At 32.8% G+C, this 20570-nt stretch overlaps 4 protein-coding genes across 4 annotated transcripts; 1 reads left to right on the forward strand and 3 right to left on the reverse strand.

Annotated features, from left to right (window-relative positions):
- Positions 1 to 2492: 2492 nt before the first annotated feature.
- Positions 2493 to 5711, reverse strand: LOC145039528 (uncharacterized). Its single transcript, XM_078987567.1, has 4 exons — positions 5693 to 5711; positions 5134 to 5606; positions 4628 to 5017; positions 2493 to 2645 (listed from the first exon to the last, which is right to left on the reverse strand). The coding sequence occupies exons 1-4, from the start codon at positions 5709 to 5711 to the stop codon at positions 2493 to 2495; spliced, it is 1035 nt and encodes a 344-aa protein (XP_078843693.1).
- A 36-nt stretch (positions 5712 to 5747) lies between these two features.
- On the reverse strand, positions 5748 to 6980 carry LOC145039529 (uncharacterized). The gene is made up of 4 exons (XM_078987568.1): positions 6755 to 6980; positions 6523 to 6700; positions 6247 to 6410; positions 5748 to 6148 (listed from the first exon to the last, which is right to left on the reverse strand). The coding sequence occupies exons 1-4, from the start codon at positions 6978 to 6980 to the stop codon at positions 5748 to 5750; spliced, it is 969 nt and encodes a 322-aa protein (XP_078843694.1).
- Positions 6981 to 8604: 1624 nt separating this feature from the next.
- Positions 8605 to 10138, forward strand: LOC145039530 (uncharacterized). Its single transcript, XM_078987570.1, has 3 exons — positions 8605 to 8675; positions 9205 to 9359; positions 9702 to 10138. The coding sequence occupies exons 1-3, from the start codon at positions 8605 to 8607 to the stop codon at positions 10136 to 10138; spliced, it is 663 nt and encodes a 220-aa protein (XP_078843696.1).
- Positions 10139 to 12493: 2355 nt separating this feature from the next.
- On the reverse strand, positions 12494 to 15463 carry LOC145041680 (uncharacterized). Its single transcript, XM_078989828.1, has 10 exons — positions 15127 to 15463; positions 14470 to 14606; positions 14198 to 14371; positions 13880 to 14116; positions 13666 to 13766; positions 13516 to 13588; positions 13361 to 13429; positions 13163 to 13270; positions 12960 to 13085; positions 12494 to 12869 (listed from the first exon to the last, which is right to left on the reverse strand). The coding sequence occupies exons 1-10, from the start codon at positions 15440 to 15442 to the stop codon at positions 12675 to 12677; spliced, it is 1536 nt and encodes a 511-aa protein (XP_078845954.1). The 5' UTR covers positions 15443 to 15463; the 3' UTR covers positions 12494 to 12674.
- Between the last annotated feature and the right edge of the window lie 5107 nt (positions 15464 to 20570).

The raw sequence follows: 20570 nt of genomic DNA on the forward strand, positions 1-20570 counted from the left end.
ATCCAAATCTAACTTTGTATGAGGAAGTTATGATTTCTCTAAGATTTAGCATAGCAGTGCACAGTCCGAAATCTGAATTTTAGATCGGTCGATATTTAGCCAAAATAGTCTAAATGAAAGTTGAAGATCTCATTAATAGGAACTCAATAGTAAGAAGACAGACAAAAACGAGGCTCGTATGCGAAAGTTATGGACGAAGCTTAGTCTCTACTTTTCGAGCGCGGCGAATTCGATACAGTTTTGTAAATCCGAGATAGAATGAGAATTAGCCAACGAGGTCTAAATGAAAGTTGAAGATCTCATTAATAGGAACTCAACAGTAAAAAGACAGACAAAAACGGAGCTCGTATGCAAAAGTTACGGACGAAGCTTGGAGATTACTTTACTATATAATTCCTATAAATAAGAGATGAACTCTTCATAATTTCCTCACACCTTCAAACCTTTCTTTCTCTCTCTAACTTCTCTCTAACCTCCCTAAACCCCTCTCAAGTCTAGGGAACCTCCCTATCACGAGAAGAAAGCCCCAGAGCGCCCGACGGCTCCGAGAAGAAAAGCTTTCGGCTCGGAAACGCTGCTCCAGCGAAGCCCGGTTTTTAATAAAAACCCGTTGTAAGTGAGTTACGCCTATACTATATTTAATATAGCTTTTATTTAATTATAGTAACATTATTAGGACCTTAAAATAATTATTTGGGCTATTATAATGAGTTATATTGAGTGTTAAATAGCTAGACTATTAATTAGTCGCGATTAATGTTAAAACTAAACTCTAGTGGTATTAATACTAGGTTTTGGTCAAGGAAAAATTGTTATAAGAAGTAACGAAGTGTTATCCGAGTGTCGAGTCACCACCTTACCAGGTGAGTTCATAGTTACTTTCAACTTACACATAGATATGAAGTATTTTATATAAATTACGTGTTATGTGTGCATATTATCTGAATACTTGCTATCTATGTTGGATGAACGTTTTATACATGTTTTCAATGATTTAAACTGTATATGTATTTTATATCTACAAAATGTGTTGGGTAAAACATGGGTCGATGTAATAGTTGCTCTAGGAAAAAAAACAAACAAAAAAACAAAACAAAAAACAAAAAACAAAAACAAAATACCTATCCAAACCACATAAGATCTGAGTTATTTTGTTCGGATTATTTTTTATAGATAATTTGAATCACTTAAATGATTAATAATGACTTTAGAATATCCATAAAAGCAAAAGTTTTTAATGTCACCTCAACAAAATATAATGCCACCTCAACAAAATAAAAGGGAAATGATTCACACAAAACAGTTTTTTTGTCATACACAATGATTTATGTATTATAAAGTTGTACGGTATAACATTTTAAAGAACCAATTGTTGTGTATGAAAAAAAAAATTGTTGTGAACAAATCATCTCCCAAAATAAAAAATTATAATTACCTCCACAATACACATAAGCTTTTTGATTAAGTTGTTTAATATGCTAGAAATAATAAATGTATATATAGGTCCCACCAAAATAATTAAATAAGTTTCGTCTAGAATAGATTGTTTAAGATTACTCTCATTCCCAACCAAAATCAACCCAAGTATCTATTAAAAAATTAATTTCTCTCTTCCACCTATACAACCCAATTAAACCCAAAATTTCACACCCATTAGCAAACGAATCCAAACCAAACTATTATATTAATTATGATTATTTTTTATTATACTATACCAACTATATATTATGTTTTATTAAATTTATAACCTAATTTTGTTATTATATTTAAAGATTATATATACAATATAAAAAATTATAAAAAAAAAATCTTTAAATATATCAATATTGATCTATATTTATAGACAAAATTATTTTAAGTATTTTAGTGTATTTTGTTTATTTTTATAATAAAAATAAAACAAAATTAATTAAAAAATGGTGTTTATCTAAAAAGAGTAATAAACAAAAAAGAAAAGAAAAAAAATGGACGACTAAAGGTTTGGTGGAGCAAATCTGTTGTGGGCTTTGAAGGAATTTCTAATTTCTTTTAATTCAATTAGACAACCGATTAAAGATTTAGTTGCCAATGGTGTTAGTCTAACGCAATTAAATTAATATTTTTATATTTATGTAATTTACTTTGCAAGTCATTAGTGTCAAAGGACCTATGGAATCTACTATCTAAGTTATTTTATGTTAAAAGATTATGTAAGTTCTAAATGGGGAGGTGCTAATTCCAAGGATTGTTATTGATACTTCCACGGATTTTAAAGCACAATGACAATCATGCCCCTTTTTAATTAAATATTCGGTAAACTCCATTTGGATTCTTTAAACATCCAATCCAACTATTCAGGTCCCATGTTCTTGATTGAGGTAATAGCATAACCTTGCAATTTACATGACTCGATAAATTCGATGTCTATCTATTGCTTACTTCAGCTCCTTAGCCCTCCTCCTCATCTTCCATAACCACACTCACCAACTGCTATATCTTGTTTCTCAATATCTCTACACCACCACAAGTACTGTCTCTCCTCCTTTCCCCGCCACGAGCAACTTCACTAACACCCCTATCTCATTGCTTAATACCTTCACATTCATCCTTTGCTTCGTATACCCGATCATCAGAACACCCAGTTTAATGCTATTGTAGAGTTCTACCTACAATGAGACAAATATGCGCTGATGGATAGGTGAATCAGCATCGTTACGTACGATGCCCATGAACTCACGATCTGCCCTACTTACTTAATTTGTCCTCTCAACATACCCATTTGGCAACCATGCTTTATGATCGTCTGAATCGATCCGACGTTAAAAATAACAGCAAAAACGGAGTCACACTAAGTTCGCATCACCAGAATGAAAATGTTGCAGAGCCAGATCTAAACCTAATTAAATCCACTCAGACCTGAATCTTTGGTTGGCATAAATTATTTCGCATTAGCATACCCATCAGAAGCCGGTTCAATCTATTCGTGAGTGACGCAACGGGATAAATGTGGGAATGTTGCTGAAGAATTAATTTCCTTCTTCACTTGCAAAATGAATTCCTTTCGGTTTATGCATGGTGGTTTTCCTTTGTCGTATATTCAATTTGATTCAATTTTCAATAGGGTCAAAGGCATAATGGTTCCGAACAGAGGGCAAGCAACGCTGCTTATATTAAGAGCATATTAAGGTGAAAGTGATGATGGAAGACGGGATTCTTGTGGAGTGTATTCGTAGAAACCTAGTTCCTCATTTGGTATAATGGTTTTACTAAAAATATGCTTTTTGATGATCAATTAAACTCTAAATAGAACCGGGGGCATAATTGTCATTTTCTTTCAAAAATCAGTGGATGTATCAATAACAGTCGTGGAATTATCAGCTCCCTTCTAAATGTAGGTGTCGAGTTTTACATTGCGAATTTTCTAACGTTAGAGAGATGTGATTCTAATATTAAAATAAAAAAAATTAAATTGATTCATACTTTATTTCATCCGCCTATTTGTATATGGATTGTGAAGTTATAATCCATTAATTCTCTTTTCTCATCTTATCTTTTGATTACGACATTTGTTCCGGTGAATATAAAGAAAAATAAGAAAATTTTGTAGGAGGATATTTAACATCTCTTAAAATAATGGTACAAATTATACGTATTTTGGTTTATACCATATCCGTTTTATACATGAAAAAAAGAAACATTATCTAGTTTATTTAGTTAATCGAATCAAACAATCCAAAATCAATTAAACTAAACTTACGAGGTACGATTATGGTCTTTTACATATATTCAAAATCTGACTATGTTGGACCAAATAGAGTAAATAAAACATGATTAAAAATATTATATTAAAAAAAATAATAAATAACACACGTAGACACATAGTTGCAAACTATATGACACTATTTTGTCATTGACATAAAATAAAAAATTGATTATTACTTTTGGTAATGTCATGTCGTTGACAAAAGTAATTGATTTTTATTTTAGAAAAACAATTACTTTTTCGAGATGTCGAAAGTAATTTCTAAAAAACTTGTTTTGATGACTAGATGTCCTTAGAGCCATAATTAACAACATTTTTATATATTTTTTTAATTTATTTTCGATAAATTTCCTACGATAAACCAACACAATCCAGATTTACTAGTGAACAGTTCAAATTTTATATAAAAGGAATCCAGAAACTAATACAAAGTAGAATAACATTGATGTTCAATAACACAACACTTATGAATTTCATAATAAACCAACTAATTATTTTCATATGAATCTTAGTGGTTATCATATATTTGTTAGACGAACGGGTGTGGGCAACGCATTAGCCGTGTTATCTTACGTGGCATACACCCTTAACGCAGCCATCCAGTGGCGAGTCTAGAACGTAAATCAACATGTTATTTAAATGAAAGTGATAAAAGAAAAAAATATTAAAAATATATATATTATTGCGGGTTCGGATCGGGTCGAGTCGTAAAATCAAAGAAAAAAAATTAAATTCTTACAATTATACTCGACGAGGTCTTATAGCTTGATATAATTTCACAATTGTATCATTACTAATACTATCTAAAACAATTTTTTCAATATATGACACCAAACTATCACTTAAAAATTGATCACCCATTTTGTTGCGTACATCAGTCTTTACCAACTTCATTGCTGAAAATGCGTGTTCTACACTCGCTGTTGCAACGGGTAAGATCAATGCAAGTTTTAAGAGAAGGTAAACCTTAGGATATATTATATGCTTTTGTGCTTCGACCATCTTTTTGGAAAGTTCTCCAATGCTCTTCAATTGATTAAATCGTTCATCTTCTCGCACATCCGTAATGTAATTTTTAAGTTCAACTTCAAGAACTTGAAGATCATATTCTGTTGGAAAGTCTTCCCTATAAAGTGTAGTTATTTCCATTAGTTTATCCAAATCAAAGGCTTTAAAAGACTCACGCGGGCACAAACAAGCTATGCAAAGAAGTAATTTCGTGTTGGCTTCATTAAAGTGATGGTTAAGCTCTTGAAGTTGTATATCAATCACCGCCTTAAATACATCAACATGATAGTGGTGCAAGTTGTTTACTTGAAAAAAAAATCTTTAACATGCTAATGACAAGACACAATAAATAAATCAAGTTGGTAATATCAAACGTTACCAACCTGTGAACCTCTTCGACGACTGAATCCATCATAATATTCATCTTCCATATCCACAATTCTAACATCATGTTTATCGCAAAACAAAGTAACATTCCCTAAAAGTGGTTCCCATCCTACATCTCTAATTTCTTGAATTGCTCTTTTAGAGCTACTTACTTGATTCATGGCATTTACGATATCTTGGTCTTTTCTTTGTAATGTTGTATTTAAATGATTTGTGACTCCCAAGATATCAACCATCAAGTGTAGACAAAACACAAAATCAAAGGATTTTAATAACCTTAAGATGCAAATTGCTTCAGCTTTACGATCACGATCACTATTATCTCTACCAAGGTCTTCAAGTACTTCACAAATGGAAGAATATATGTTCTTGATATTCAATAGAGATGAAAAATGAGAACCCCATCGAGTATCAGATGGTCGTTTGATACCCACTTGTTGGTTCAAACCGGTACCACTCTCAAGCTCACCTAAAATTTACCATATAAAAGATTAATAAGAATAACATAACCCTAAAATATTTTAATAATAAATCTAGTACAATTATAAAGCAAACCTTCAACCAATGCTTCCATAACTTTATTCTCTTGTTTTATTCTTAAATTATCTCGTCACTTGTAGGAAGATCCAATAATGTTTAATAGTCGAGAAACCGCATCAAAGAAATCATTAACCTTCGTGTGATTTTTTGCAACAAACACTAGGGCTAACTGTAATTGGTGAGCAAAACAATGAATAAAGTATGCAGATTTTGCTTCATTCATAATCAAATTCTTCAATCCATTAAATGCACCACTCATGTTACTAACACCATCATAGCCTTGCCCTCTAATGCTAGTATTACTTAAATTCCATTTTGAGAGCATATCATAAATGGTTGCCATTAGTGTCAAAGCTGAAGTGTCACTGACATGTCTAAGGCCAACAAACCTTTCTACAACTTCCCCCTTTTTATTTACAAACCTCAATATTAATGCCAATTGTTCTTTACAAGAAATATCACGTGACTCGTCTACCAAAATTGCAAAAAAAAATCTTTTCCAAGATCTTCCATAATAACATTTATTGTTGCATCTGAACATGCATGCACGATATCTTTCTGGATCTCACTGCATTTCAATTGGGTATTTTTTGGAGCATTCTTTAACACAGCACGATCTACCACATCATATCGATCAACTAACCATTGTAAAAGTTCAAGAAAGTTACCTTTATTATCCGAGTCGTCCGTCTCATCATGACCACGAAATGCCAATCCTTGACGTAATAAGAATCTAACACAATCAATTGAAGCATTCAAACGAATACAATATTCTTTTTCTTGTAAAGTGGTTTGTTTCTCAAAAGCAGTAGTTATGGATTGCCTTTGGTTCATCAAATTTTAACACTTTTGGACAGCAAATAATACGTGGATTTCCAGCTCTATGATCATCTAGTCCTGATTTCCTATTCCAAGCTTTAAAACCAGATTTCACAAAATGATTTGATCCACCTTGGTTTGGTATATCGGATTTAAATAGATAACAACATAAACAAAATGCGGCATTCTCTTTTATACTATATTCTAATCAATATTTATTGTCATCAAACCAAGATATATTGAATCTTCGTTGTTTACCTCCAAAAGCACTTTGTGGAAACTTATAGTTTTGAGGTTGGAAAGGTCCTTTTTGCAAGTATGCTCTTCTAATTTCATCTCTTTGGTTCACATGATAATATTCCATACTTGGTCGTTGTGTCGGGTCAATAGGTAGTGAACTTAAATCAACTCTCATATGCTTATGTTGCTCGTTATCTTCTATTGTATTTTTATCACTCTTTTTAAAAAACTTGAATAAAGACATTATTGATTTTAATTTCTGAAACAAACAACAATCAAATATTCAAACAAATAAACAACAATCCAATAATCAATTGACAATGAAAATTAAAAACAATAAAGAAAGCCTATTTAAAATTAGAATCATGGAATAAGGCAATCAAAAGTAACAACTGAAAAGAAAAACCCACAGTAACTATTCGATATTATTAAAATAGTTGTAATCGGGAGCAATTCATGGGATTTATGAAGATTAATGATTTGGGAATTGTAAATCGTCCATTAACCATTAGTGGTATTAGAATTCCAAAACAAAAAATAATATATTAATCACAATCGATAAAATGACAAAATTTCTAAAATTGACTAATCTTCCTATCTAATAAAAGAGTAGTTCTTTTGCCATGTGTTACAATATTAGACATTGTAATTAATATCATGACACTTGTCAATTTATTAATGCTTGTAATTAATATCATGACATTTGTCAATCTATTAATTCTCCATTTCAAATTTCAAATTTCAAAATTTAAATCACATTTGAATTACATTAAATTAATACTATTAGAATAAAAATAAAATAAAATTTATATAAATTATAAGATGATATATTTTACGTATTTATTTGAACCAACAATTATAATTTTATATATAACTAAAAAAATATATTTTAATTAATAAGTTATTTAAAATTATTAATTAATAGTTTTGAGTTTTTACTTAAAAAGTTTAATTAATTTTCTAATTGTGGTTCTCACGGGTTATAAACTAGTTAAGTAATATACCTATGGTGGGCACGGGCAAATGCCAAATGGTGCTCCTTGAATGAAATTGAAGCCCTGTGAAAACTCAAAATTGATGTTGTTCGTGAGGTGCATTAACTTGTTTTTTTTTCTTTTTTTTAATTTAATTTTATTGGGCTATACCCTAAAAACATTGGGCTACTACAAAATAGAACAAACGCTCTGAATATCTAATTTATTATTATATATATTTTTGTTAAAAGTATTTAGATGGTTCACTCATATTTTTTTAAGGAGGGTCCCACTAATTTATTATATATAACTTGTAATATATATATATATATATATATATATATATATATATATATATATATATATATATATATATATATATATATATATATATAAAGGTGGGTCAAATGACCCACCAAATATATATACAAACTCGCCACTGCCGCCATCATGGGGAACACCGCCCCAGGCTCGCATTAAGGCGTGTTACGCCATTCGATGTTACCATGATAACGAGCCATAACGTGTAAGTTTTCGACCGTTTCAATTTCTTTCTGTTGAAAAACGGTAATAATATCGTTGTTGTATACGGTGGAATTGTAAGACGAACGGGTGTGGGCAATGCGCATAAGACGTTATCTTACGTGGCATACGCCCTTTACGGCGCCATGGCGGGGAACACCGCCTCGGGCTCGCGTTAAGGCGCGTTACGCCACGACGCGTTATGGTAACAACGGGTGATTTTCTCTTTTTTCGACATAATTTTGACCGTTTGTTTTCAAACGATAACATAAAAGAAACAACTTTTATATATATAATGTATCAAATCATATTTGTTTCATTTTTACCTACAAAATTCTCTACATATTTCTTTCAATATTTCAAAACTAAAATATGGATGAATTTGATCCGGTCAATACGTACAACAATGATAACGATGAAGATGATTTGTTCGTGAGTATGATGTACTAGTATTATACAGGCAGCCTAGTACAGCCAGATCCAACTCTATTACTCATCCGACGTGCGGCGTTAAATAGAGATCGCGAGGAAGGGCATAGACGTCTAGTTAACGATTACTTTGGGAAAAATTGTGTCTACCAACCAAACGATTTCAAAAGAAGATTTCTTTTGCGAAAAAATACTTTTGAAAGAATAGTCAACGCTATGGAAGCAAGGTATCGTTTGTTTCAACTTTTATAATTTATAAAATGTCACTTTTAAATAAATATAGATATAATTTTTACGTGTTTAATATTTATTTAGGTATCATTTGTTTACTATATATTTAAGTATCGTTTGTTTCAATTTTTATAATTTTTAAAATGACACTTTTAAATAAATATAGACATAATTTTTACGTGTTTAATATTTATTTAGGTATCGTTTGTTTACTATATATTTAGTTATCGTTTGTTTCAACTTTTATAATTTATAAAATTTTACTTTTAGATAAAAATAAAAATAATTTTTACGTGTTTAATATTTATTTAGGTATGCATTTTTCCAAATGAGATATGATGCTAGAGGAAAACGAGGTTTCACAGGGTTGCAAAAATGTGTTGTTGCAATTAAACTTATGGAAATGGGGGAGTCCCCCGATTCTATTGATGATTACATGAGAATGCCTGAGAGGGCCGCACGAGAAAGTTTGTATTTATTGGCAAGAGGTGTTGTCGAAACCTTTGGTGACCAATACTTGCGCAAACCTTCGTTGCATGATATGTAACAATTATATGTGGCGCATGAAGAAAGACATGGTTTTCCGGGTATGCTTGGGAGCATTGACTGCACACACTGAAAATGAAAAAATTGTCCCGTGGCGTGGAAAGGCCAGTATTCGAGCGGTCATCATGGAGCGCCTTCGTTGGTATTAGAGGTTGTTGCTTCACAAGATTTATGGATTTGGCATGTTTTTTTCGGGGTTGCGGGTTCTAACAACGACGTCAACGTTCTCGATCAATCACCGATATTTGACGATCTTTTGTCAGGAAAAGCCCCGGATGCTCCTTTCATAGTGAATGAAAATGAATATAAGTTCGGGTATTACCTTACAGAAGGAATATATCAACGATATTCTACGTTTGTGAAGGCGTTTCGACACTCAATAGATCCAAGGGACAAATATTTCAAGAGACGACAAGAAGGAGCACGTAAGGACGTTGAACGTGCTTTTGGGGTTTTGAAATCAAAACGGCACATTGTTGAACATGTGGCGAAACCTTATGAGTTAGATACTCTACGATATATCATGTATGCATGTATCATAATGCATAGCATGGTTGTCGAACATAAAGGACGCATATTGCAACGTATTCTTCTACGGAACCAAGATATGTGCAATTTCAACCAGGGACATCAGAATATTTACATGGAGTGGTTGATATTCAAGATTAGCGAAAACACAAGCAACTCCGTGAAGACTTGACGGATTACATCTATGTTGGTCACGAAGATGAAGACGAATAGTTTTAGGGCAAAAAATATAGGTTTTATCATCTTTTTTTTGTTTTTTCATTTTTTTACGTTTGTGAATGTTTTTGTGTTTTGTTGTAATTTTTATAATGTTGTTTTTAATTTAAGATTTATTAAAATTTTATTTTTTACTTTTCAAATAGAAATAAATAAAAAAAACAAATACAAAATATAGAAAAAAAAAACATCAAAAAAATAGAAAATAATTGGTGTTATCACATGTTATTAGATGTTGCCCATTTCCACATTCGGTGTTATAATACTATGTATGAGTAGGATGCTGACATGACACCTTTTGGGTGTGGTAATATATGATAACATGTTGCCCACACCTAGTAGTTTAAAAAAAATTACTTCTTCAATTTACTTATATATATATATATATATATATATATATATATATATATATATATATATATATATATATATATATATATCATTTTACTCTAACCTCTCTATCTCTATTTATCTATATCTATCTCTATTTCATTCAAAACAAAATACCCACTATGGATCAAAACCCGAATACCCCTCCTCCGAAGACAAAAACATCCACTCCATTGGGTTTTGCGGGATACGAGGGATACATGAACCTTCTAAAGTCCCAAAACTCACCACAAATTCCATATTCCGATAATTTTTTCAATACCGCCTCACCCACAATACAATTCCCTACCTCACCATTTATGCAACAAAATGAAAATATACAACAAAACCCTTTTCACACATTTGGTTCCATGCGCCAAACAGTCACACAACCCACACCCACGTAAGAACCCGTTGTCGAGACGCAAGTTGGCGGTAGTCAGAGAGCATCGGGAAAAAAAGGGAGACCAAAAAAGAAAGGGAAAGAGGTCGTTGTCGGGACGGATGAAACAGAAGCACCTCCAACATGGTGGACATCGGAGGAAGAGCATGCGTTGGTGGTGGCTTAGTGCGGTACTTCAAAACAACCAATCATGGAGAACGATATGAAGATAATTGCTTTTTGGGATGCCGTAATCATCAAATTCTGCACGATTTTGGACAAGAGTGACACATATCGCAATAATGATATGCTTAGTGGAAAATGGACTCAAATTAGCCGGAAGTGCACCAAATTCAATTCCATATACAACAAACTTTCTTCGCAACGTCAAAGTGGTGCCAATGATTTCGATGTGTTTAGAGCCGCGAGGGAGGAATATCACTTGCAAATGGGGCACGTATTTGAGTATGAAAAAGTATGGGAGATAGTGAGGAAAGATCCAAAATGGATGAAAACACCAACATCATCGGAACAACAATCGAAGAGGTCTTATGGTTCGGGTTCGGGTTCGGTTGACGTTTCCGACGGATACACGAACATCGACCTCAACGCGGACACCGATGAGATCCCGAACGAGTTTGACGACATCAAGGAAATCTCTCCGCCACGACGACCGGTGGGGCGCGACAAAGCGAAGCGAGCTCAACGATATGCGGAGGAGAATGAAAGTCGGCTTCAAGACAACGAGGACATGAAAAAAAAATCGACGCGCACACGGAAATCGCAAATAAAAAATATGAATTGCAACGGGAGCATTTGGAATTCCTTCGTCAAGAAGCCCAAGAAGATCGTATATCGAAGGATTTGGTAATTCTTACGACAAACGAAAAAAAAAATTACCAACGAGACGAGCTGAAGTAATACGGAGGATGAAAGCACAGATAGAGAGAAAATACTTGGACGAAGAATAGTTTGTCAGTGTTTTGTTTTTTTAATTATTATGACTATCGTGTGTTTTTTTTTTCAATGTCTTTTGTTTTTGGTTTGTATGGTATTTTTAATTTACTATTTAATGAAATTATGTTTTATTAATTTATATGTTTTTTTAGATATATGACATAAATAAATAAAAAATAAAACGAAATAGAAATATATGAAGTGAATAAAAAAAATAAAACAAATTAGAATAAAAGAAACTAAAAACATTCATAAAAAATAGAAAATTAAATATGTTAACCAATGTTATTTGGTGTTGTCCATTTCCACCTTTGGTGTTATAACACCAAATTGTGACTAGGATGATGAGGTGGACAATTTAGGTGTGAATACATGTAATAACATGTTGCCCACACATAATAATCTTAACATTTACCATAAAGTTCTATGTTCAATAACAAAACACTTACAATTTCATCATAAACCAACTAATTATTTTCATATGAATCTTAGTGGTGAACATATTGTTGTTGGTGGGTTATACATGGTTTACAATTACAATATGAGTAGTGGCAGAAAAAGATTTTTGGATATGAGAATAAAAATATATTAAAGTTCAAAATATTGTAAACATGAAGTTGTTTAATATTTAAATTAGTATATCCAAAAAGTTAATATAAACCCAATAACTAAATAAAATGCTCCTATCAAACATATAAATATAACAATATAAATCCTCAAACATCAAAAAAAAAAAAAAAAAAAAAAAAAAAAAACTATTTAACTTTTAAATATAGTCGCAATGTCAAAAAAGTGGCTTCTTGCCATTTAACAAACCCATCAAATGATCCAAAACATGAGTTGCTCCATCACGTAGACCCGAGTGCATGTATTCATTAGTTACCCATAACCTTATTCCCCTTATCTCTTTACTCGTTTCTATTGCCACATTAAAATTAACAAACATATCTTCATAATAAACCGCAGCAGCAACTGGCACCTATTTTTTTTTTTTTAAATTAAACGATTAAAAATATGTTCATTATATTTTTTTAAGTAAACATTATTTTATTATACAATTAAAACATACCTTGTTATTATTCAATGCTGTTTTGTTATATAAAGGAGGCCAATCTTTTTTCTCAGCCAACAAATTCGCTGCTTCCTTAAATGGCCTCAATGCATGAATTTCATCAAACATCCATGGGAACACCATCTGCATTATTATTATTTCTTTAAATATAAATAAAAACATTCACTTTTTTAATTAAAAATTTTAATCGGAAAATTTACCTCTCCTGTGAGCAAAACAGGGCGGTTTTCTTTAGCGGCTTTTACTGCATCAAGTTTACTTTCATGTTCAAGTCTTACTCTGTGAGCAGCCCATTGTGATGCAGCTCCCTTTTAATTTAAAATTTAATGTAAATTAAATTTTATTTATTTTTTGAGTTTATGTTATGATGAAACTTGAAATTGAAACGATTAGATTACCTGACAATATATGGATTCATGCAAAAGGGCGTATAGTGGATTTGTATCGAAAGATAACCACCTCTCAAACTGTATTATATAAAGTGATGTTAAGGTTTTCGCAGGGGCAATTCTGTCATTATACATGATATGTAAAGAGGAAAATTTTGTCTCACAGAATTTAAGAAGTAATAGCTTATTTGCTTCTTTGACCCTGGAACTATTACCGGATCCCACACTCTTTCAAACCTATAAATAAAACAAAAACAATAATATGACAGGGGTATTTTAGTCTTTTAGATATTTGATTAATAAGTCAAACATACAAGTAGTGCAAACGCTCGAAGCCTGTGCTAGCACCTAAGCCAGTAAGGCCAAGGAGTTGTAGGCCCCGCGGGGTTAATACACCACCAGATGGAAGAGGAACCTATTATAATAACACACACAAAACACACAGTGAAGGTGAAAAAAGATTAGTTATATTTTAGATAAACAAGATTCGAAGTTTTTTTTTTTATTTATTTACGAAAATACCCTTACCCCGCCTCCTTCGGACTCTGCCAAATGGATGACAACATCACGAATGATCTGAATATCCTGAGGGTATCTTTTGTAATATTTTTCATTTTGGAGGACAATAGGGTCAATACAAGCTCTATACACAGTTTCAGCTGTGCATCCATCTTTAATTGGTGGAATCCCACCAGTCAAAAAGACTTGTTTTAGCCCTTGAGGTGCAAAACTTAGATATGTCACTCCACAAAAACCACCAAAACTCTATTAACAAAACAAAAGAGGTGAGGTGTCATTTGCTAATATAACCTGTTAATAAAAAGGGTATTTTTGTCTTTTTCATACCTGGCCCAAGAGCTTCCAAGGAGCAGCATCGGGGACAAGATGTTTTCTGATAAACTCAGCATCATTCACAATATTATCTGCTCGAAAATACTTCAAGTAATCAACCAATTCTTGTGGAGATTTGAATTGTAGCATTGATGATGTTGTTAGAGGAGTTGACAACCCTGTTCCTCTCTGCAATTTTAGAAAATCAAAAGATGAAAAAGAGATAGATGCAAACATATAGTAATGGTTGATAAAAGAATAGGGCAAGGGTAAAAATGGAAACATGCCTGATCCAAAAGAATAACGCGATGTTCTTCACATGCTTTACTCAACCACCCACTTGACTCAGTTGGCCTTGGTGACTCAAAACCAGGTCCACCTTGTAGGTATAACAGGTATGGAAGAGCTTGATCTTCCTTTCCAACTGCACCACATGAAAATTAAACTCCATATTCAACAAGTTTTTTATGTATAAACTTTTGAGTTTATTGTCACTCGTAAATTAGTTCAATTTTATTTTGTATGTTAATAAGTCTCTCCGATTTCTTCAATGATTGTACCTTAATAAGTTCCTTTATCTGTGTAGTTTTCAATCAGATCTTGATCCAGATCATGGGAACAGAAGTATGATAATACGAAAGAAGAAGTACTTTCTTAATTTCAAAATAGAAAATCGGCGCATCCATCTTGCGATCAAACGGGTTAATTTTCAACATAATAGTCTAGATGACAGTGAATCTGAATAATTTGATAAAACAAACTCGATATCCAGCAATGTTGATATTAAATTAGTCAGAAGACTCCACATCAGTTTGCATTGCAATGATTGCCTTTGACCGAAAAAGTCTTGGCATTGAAGTGATGAGTACAATGATTCAGTGGTAACCAGGACTCATAATTTGTACAAAATAATTCCGGAATGAAAGTGGAAGTTAATGATTTACCGGAAACGGCCTCCCGAGCAAAAACCGAGATTTTAGGGGATTGAGATAGAGAATAATCGAGTGGGACAGTGAAGTGATGGTCGCGAAGACGGAGTTCCGGGACGGAGTACCATGGTCCCGCGATGTGTTCTGCCGGCGATGAAGTCTTTTTGATTAAGTTTTGGTCCATGGTGGCGGTGGTGGTGGCGGTGACGGCTGAAATCGATCTGCGGAGGGACCGGAAGGAGAGCGTTCGTTTGGGGGAAGTCGTTGGCGTTGGTAGAGATGGAGGAGGGTAACGAAGGAAGAGTTGTACGGTGAAGTATAGTGATCGCATCGTGTTGTTACGAGGTGCCGCGATCCACGTGATTATTTGTTATAGATAATTCCTGATTTTTTTCTTCTTTTTTTTTTTAATTAATTTTTTATTGGAAATTTAGTAAACTAACAACTATTAACGATAATAAATATTTTTGTAAAATGACCACCATTCAGGACCAAAACATATGACCCAAGTCCAATGTTATATATGGGTCCCACACAAAAATTTGGAATATGCGTTTCGAATTCTCCTGAAAGTTCGTTTTACTTGTATTTTCGGATTCTTCAAACCAAGTGAGTTCTACTTTTTAAATTACTTACATTTGAGTTTTGAAACAAATAGACGTATTCTAAAATGCGATGAACACTCCGGAATACGGAAAACGAGTCTGAAATATCCAATATTTGTGTGTTTTTTTTGTTGTACATATATGAGGTACATGCAATTATCTTATAGTGTGTTTAGAACCGTTTTTTAGTCCAGAACTATGTTTCTAGAAAATCTAGAAAGGTTCTTTAGGTCCGGAATACGAAGATCTTGGTCCGAAATGATGTTCCGGAATACAAAGAACTTGGCCTAGAATGATGTTCTGGAACGAGAAGTCGGAATGATAATTGATTATTATTATTATTATTATTATTATTATTATTATTATTATTATTATTATTATTATTATTATTTTGTGGTTGACATTGTTTAATAACCTCTATTAGTCCAAAAATAAGTTGCATGGATGTTAAAAAAATGGGTTTTACAAACGAAAAAGTTTTATTCCATTTACAGGTCCTTTCAAAATTACACCCAATAAAGGTAAAAATGATTATAATTTTGTTAAAATGGTTGGTTTTTATGGTAATATGCATTAAAATGTTGTTGGAAATTTGTTTTTGCAGATAACAAACCAGGATGCTAATTTAGAAATTATAAAATATATAAATAAGCCAACAAAGACACCTATAAAATTAAGAAAGAAATCAAAGATGTTTTTAAAGCTTAAATTGAAATAAGACAGAATTCCAAAAGATGGGACCGGAGCAAGTTCAGACAAACCAATTATTATAAACTAGTTGCAATGTCATTATATTTTGATAGTTATGTTTCAGTATGTTGGTTTTATTGTTGGATATGTTTATGCAAGTCCATGTTTTTAGGGAAGTGATTCGTATACACCAGTTTTTTGCCATAAATAACAAATTATGCATTATTGAGTTGTACAGTACAACATTTTAAAGCACCAATTGTTGTGTATGGAGAAAAATTGTTGTGTACAAATCATCTCTCATGTTTTTAATGTGTATGTTAATATATTTAAAAATATTCGGTCTCCAACATTCAGTTACTCGATCAATGAGGATGAGTTGCCAATAGAATATGATATATTACGTCTTGAAGAAGGACAACGATGTATTGTTGATACGACTGTATTAAAGTTCATTCATGATTATCAACATGCGAAACAGCGAATGGTGATACTGGAAATCTCATTACCGCCTTTTGTGGCCGAGGAGCAGAGAAAAATAGCAGTGTATAATATGCAAATGCTCCTCATCACAATGTCTAAAGATATACAACAGTTTATGAACACAATGGACCTCATCGAAGAAGCATGTAGGACAACTCTAACAATAGAAATTGAGTCCAATTGACAAATAATGGGTTCAGCCTAATTAAAACCCACATGGAATTGTTTGAAAATTATGTAGACACCGCTAGCTTGCATTGGATGCAAGCTTCCGGTTATCCTGGAAATGTAATATAAAATTTTAATATTGTAATGACTGTTGAAACTTAAATATGTAAACGAAACGGTAGGGTTATCTAAAACGGAAATGTTTTACATTCACATTAGTACAAAAATCATTACAAATCCTATTACATACTTATATTGTTTCCAAAAATTAGGAAAATGTAAGGGATATATATTTTTTAGCAGTCAATAAAATCCCATTTAATTCTAACAACATATGTTAGACGGTCTCGTTCTGCATGAAGCTTATCGATCTTTGCATTTGCATGTTAAATCCACTTCTTAGCTTCTATGACTTTTTTCATAACTTCAGCAGTCCATTTTTTTCGGTTATGTGTTCCGCTAGATCGTTTTCACATTGACCAAGTGACTGGCTTGTTTCAGAATCCCTTTCGTTTGCTTGTTCAACGGCCTTCATAGCTTGGAAAATGTCATCAAACATTTTATCTGGTGGTGGGAAATATGGGCCTTCCGGAAACGGGTTGATATCTAAAAAAACATAGTAATCTTCTTTTTCACAATGTCAAACACCAAACTCAGATGAACTCATTCTTAACTTATTTATATGTTTACGATGCAAGGTAGGTACATATTAATAGTCCGAAATGCCATGTCTAAAGTAAGTGTCTGGAATGCAATGTCCGGAATCTATGTCTCCGAAATGCGACGTTCAAAATGTGTGTCCGAAGTATGCGTCCGTGACTCATATTCGTCAGGAATATATGACATATATAACTGATTTGCTATACATGAATGATTTATATGACTTTCAGAATGTCAATCCGGAATCCAACAAGAACCATTATAAATAAGAGATTGGAATTGTAAAACCTTTAGAACTCCAGAATTATAAAACTTTTAGAAGTCTGGAATGATAGTAAATCAACCCCAGTCGTGGACTATACATGAAGAGATCACACTCGTTCCGTATTGGGTAATAATTGAGGATAATATGGTTTTCCTCATGTTGTCACATCTAATGTACGGATTGTGATGGACACGCTTAAAAATTTTGTTTCAATTTGAGTTAGATGTTCCACAATATCGAACCGAAGAATAAGTGAATGCTAAGTTTGTAGACATGTTATCAAAGGTGAAGAATTTTATAAGAATTTATCACAAGCTCGACAACGAATTAATGGATGAAGATGAACAAGTAATTTTACAGCTGGCAAGGGTGGAATACAAATACAAAAATAACAGGGTTGATTTTCCATACGGGCATGCTTGGGATATTTTTAAAGATGTCTCATATTTTTAAATTATGTATTTTGTTATTTTTATGTTTAATAAGGTTATGGTAGTTATAAATTATGTTTTTTCTATCTTTGTAACATCTAACAAATATTAAGGCAATAATAAAATCTTTCATTAATCACTCCAAAAATCGATTATAAACATAATTAGCTTCATATTAAAGGTGAAATGTAATGTCCGGAATGAGGGTCCGAAATATGCTTCCGGAATGTGCTCCGGAATGCATGTCTGGAATATGTGTCATTGACTCCGTGTGTTAGGAATCTATTACAAGTTTACTGTTCGAAATGAGTACACATAGTACATCCTATGAGACCGTAGTGCCCTCTACAAATGCCATTATATAATTGAGTTCAAGTGTCCAAACTCGATACCTTGTTAAATTTACTACTAAAAATTCATTTCACATAAATCAAACATGCAATTGTGGCGCTCAAAGTTATAAGGACATCAATGACTAGCAATAACCCTAGATTGCTATTTTACGTTTGTCCTAAAAAGATATAAGGGTTATCATTTCATTACTTTTACTTTGAATTAATAATAATTTACATAATATATGTCACGTGTTTGATATTAAATTTTTAGGGACCACAATTTGGGTTTATCTGTTGGGTTGACGAAGCAAAAGACAATAATTCATTGATAATTTGTAACTTAATTCGATCGAAGAAGAAGCTTGAAACCAAAAATTTCCACTTGAAGATAGCGTTAATTTGCAGTTGGATTTTCTATTTTGGTATTGTTGCATACAAGATGTAAGTTTTATGTATATCAACTAAGTTTATGTAACACTTATTAGTTAATTTATATAATATGTAATGTTTGTTTGTTTTTTGGAATATCATTCTGGATTCACATAATTAATTGCAATTACATAGGCATAAAACAACCATCAAAGGGTCTAGTATTTCCCATTTAGGGATGCAAACGAGACGGTGATTGCATCCCCCGCCCCTGCCCCCAAAATTCTTCTATTCCCCAGCCCTCGCCCCTGAAATCTTCATCATTTTCACCCCCGCTCCCACCCCCAAATTCTCCTTCTTACCCCTGCCCCGCCCCCAATTGATTTTGAGCTACCTTATTAGGGCTAAAAGAAGTTCTTGTTTAGGCTAAAAGAAACCATTTTTTAGGTAACAAATAACTATTTATAGAATAATTTTACATGTCACAAACATCTTAAAAACATGTTTTGGTTGAATTTTAGTATGTAAAAATAATTATGTTGTTTATTATATTTATATAATTAATATATATAAATATATATAATTTATTAACGGGGTCCCCATGGGGGTTTCGGGACGGGACTGCCAACCCCTGCCCCCGCCCACGAAATTAAAATGAGGGTTAACCATGCCCCCGCTCCCGTCCCCAGTTTTTTTTCAGAAAATACCCGCAAACGAAACGGGACCCCCACGGGACTTTTTGACATCCCTATTCTCATTCAGATGGAGGGAGAAGATGGTGCATGGTTTGTGTCTAGTAGGTAGTCTAAAACACGTCGGCCTAATCATATATCTGAATCATATTGGCTAATTCATGGATGTTCGAATGACGTGATATCGCAATAGTATGATCACACGATATACTAAGACCGAGCTACTTCCCACGTGAACATGTATGATAGTTCAAATCTACAACACACAACGGGTAAAAACCTACAAAATATTTTAAGCATATCCCAGGAAAAGTGCAAATATACAAATCTTTATAATAAACAAGTATAACGATGTACATGCCATATAGTTATCTCTACCCGGACCATGCAAGAAATAGGGTAGAACCATGGACAAATGCACCCTCAAGCATCACCATAGGAAAAGGGGAAAACTTTCTCATGTCTAACAACTTTACTACGTTCCTAATCGACATCTGACTTAGGCATCGGAGAGCAATATCTGGGTCCATTCGTTGGTATCGCTTTGTAACATATTATTTGTCTACCTCTTGCAATTTGCCTACCAGATTGTGCATTAGACAAGAAAACCATCTATGTGCTACCACACATTCAGAAGACCACATAGCAACATTGACATCATCCATCTAACAATACTGAGATATGCATTCACAAAGAAAACAAATAACCTTCACGAGCAATACAAACCGCAATGAAATGACCAACATCAACAAGATTATCAA

The sequence above is a fragment of the Lactuca saligna genome, chromosome 4 (genome assembly GCF_052625555.1).
Source record: "Lactuca saligna cultivar CGN05327 chromosome 4, ASM5262555v1, whole genome shotgun sequence".
Lineage (NCBI taxonomy): Eukaryota > Viridiplantae > Streptophyta > Magnoliopsida > Asterales > Asteraceae > Lactuca > Lactuca saligna.